The sequence below is a fragment of the Kryptolebias marmoratus genome, linkage group LG15 (assembly GCF_001649575.2).
Source record: "Kryptolebias marmoratus isolate JLee-2015 linkage group LG15, ASM164957v2, whole genome shotgun sequence".
Classification (NCBI taxonomy): Eukaryota; Metazoa; Chordata; class Actinopteri; order Cyprinodontiformes; family Rivulidae; genus Kryptolebias; species Kryptolebias marmoratus.
In genome coordinates, this window is record NC_051444.1 from 9,180,509 (window position 1) to 9,182,463 (window position 1,955).

At 33.2% G+C, this 1,955-nt stretch overlaps 1 protein-coding gene across 2 annotated transcripts in view; it reads left to right on the top strand.

Moving 5' to 3' along the window:
• slc38a8b (solute carrier family 38 member 8b) overlaps window positions 1-1,718 on the top strand; it is a 7,516-nt gene extending 5,798 nt beyond the window's left edge. Inside the window, exons 9-10 of one of the 2 annotated variants that reach the window (XM_017440875.3) lie at window positions 495-546; window positions 753-1,718. In XM_017440875.3, the coding sequence (XP_017296364.1) occupies window positions 495-546; window positions 753-867 (167 nt within the window). In that variant the 3' untranslated portion in view covers window positions 868-1,718. The remainder of the gene's footprint in view (window positions 1-494; window positions 547-752) is intronic. The other variant, XM_017440882.3, reaches the window with a different exon arrangement.
• Window positions 1,719-1,955: the final 237 nt, after the last annotated feature.

Genomic DNA, 1,955 nt, shown 5'->3' on the forward strand with positions numbered 1-1,955 from the left:
ATTAAACGAAATAAACATTTGAAATATATGAGTTTGTATGTAATGTATGAATATAATATACAAGTTTCACTTTTTAAATGGAATTACTGAAATCAATCTACTTTTTCATGATATTCTAATTTTATGACCAGCACCTGTATATTCTGCCATTAAATTAATAACATATTTTCACTCAAAGATCAGTTTCTAAGTCTCTTCATTGCTTCATTGTTGGTTTTAGAAGATTAGCCTTTTTGTTAAAGCTTTTAATTTTCTTAAAAGTCCAAATCAGGGATAATGACAGCAAATTAGTCACTGATTAGAAGAAGAACAGTTTGATGCTGTTTGCAACTTTTGTTTTTGTATTTTTCCTTGTGACAAATAAAGACTAATTAGTACGATAAAGACTAGTTGTCCAGAGAAATGAATAAATGTTTTTATCAGAAATATTTTATAAATGGTGTCGGACTGATTCCAGTGTAAAAAAATGTTTCATTTTTTTTTTAATGCTGCAGGTCTTTGTTTGGTTTCCACGATGCAAACAGAAGATGTCTCTCCGAGAGTCAGGTGAGTGTTTGGAATTTGGTTATGTGGCGTAATTTATTTATTATTTATTTATTGTTTTTTCGAGATTTGTGTAACACATTCAAACCATTTTTTAAATTTAATTTAAGATGGCAAGTTCCTGGATCCCCATTATTCCCCAGGGCCCCCCTATGTTCCCTGAATCCCTCAGTGTAATTCAGTTTTTCCTTTTTCTTTTGTATTAAAAGACATTTGAAGGGGGAGCCAAGCATCCTTCATGACCTTCATTATAAACCTCAGGAGAACCTAGGAACCGGGGAACGTAGGTTTGGACCCATGTGTGTCTTGGCAGCATCATCATGAATCTGCAGCAGATATTGTATCAAAATACTGCTAATAAACGAGACGAAGGTCCAACATATGGTGGATCTGTCAGGAGCAACTGAGGCAGTTCTGAAAGTTCTGATTAGTGGCACTAAAAATCAACGGGAAACTTCTGATAGAACAACAATATGCAGAAAATTAATGATGGATGATTTAATGATTGCTGTTTGAAGTGAAATGTGCTCATTTCCCTCTCAACTCGTTGCGTTGGTTTTAACGTTTCAGGGCGGTTTTAACAGTTTGGGGGGTCATAACCATCGTGGTCGGGGTGTTCATCTTCGGACAGAGCACCACCATCGCCGTGATGGAGGTCGTCCACAAGTTCTACTAGTTCCCACACAGCTCAACCAGCAGCAGCTGTTCTGTGACGCTCGTCTCTTGTTGTACAACTGAGCCGTAAATCCATAAACATGGATTTTATTTCTATATAAAATATATATTTAGTTATCAGTATTTATGTGTGGTTATATGTTTGTGTAAATCTTGACTTGATTAGACTGTGTTTTAAACAATAAATTATGTATTTAACTGTTAGAAGTGTATAAAAAAACCTCTCTAAATGTTTGTGTTTCATTTGCTGCAGCAGTAATGTGACAATAGTTCCTCAGTTGTTGCTAAACTCTACCAGGGGGCAGTATTGCACCATTTAGAAAAGTATTTACTTCAAATAAAACTGCATGTATGTTAGTGTTTACTGTTTAAGGGCTAAGGTGTTAAGAGAAATGCATCTCCTATCACTGTTAGGCTCGTTTTGTGATATACAGTGAAATGTTTAATGCATATTTGCTCGTTTCTGTGTGGCTCAAACCTTTTTTTTATACTCATGTGAATCCCTGTATGGAGTTAGATTTGTTTCACAATTATTCAATCAAAAAAAAAAATCATGTCAAACAAAAAAAGAAGTATTCAATCAAAAAAAAAAAAATCATGTCAAACAAAAAAAGGAGTACTCAATCAAAAAAAAAATCATGTCAAACAAAAAAAAGTAGTATTCAATCAAAAAAATAATAATGTCAAACAAAAAAACATCTTAAAAACTTTTTAACCATAAAAATATTTTTTTACGA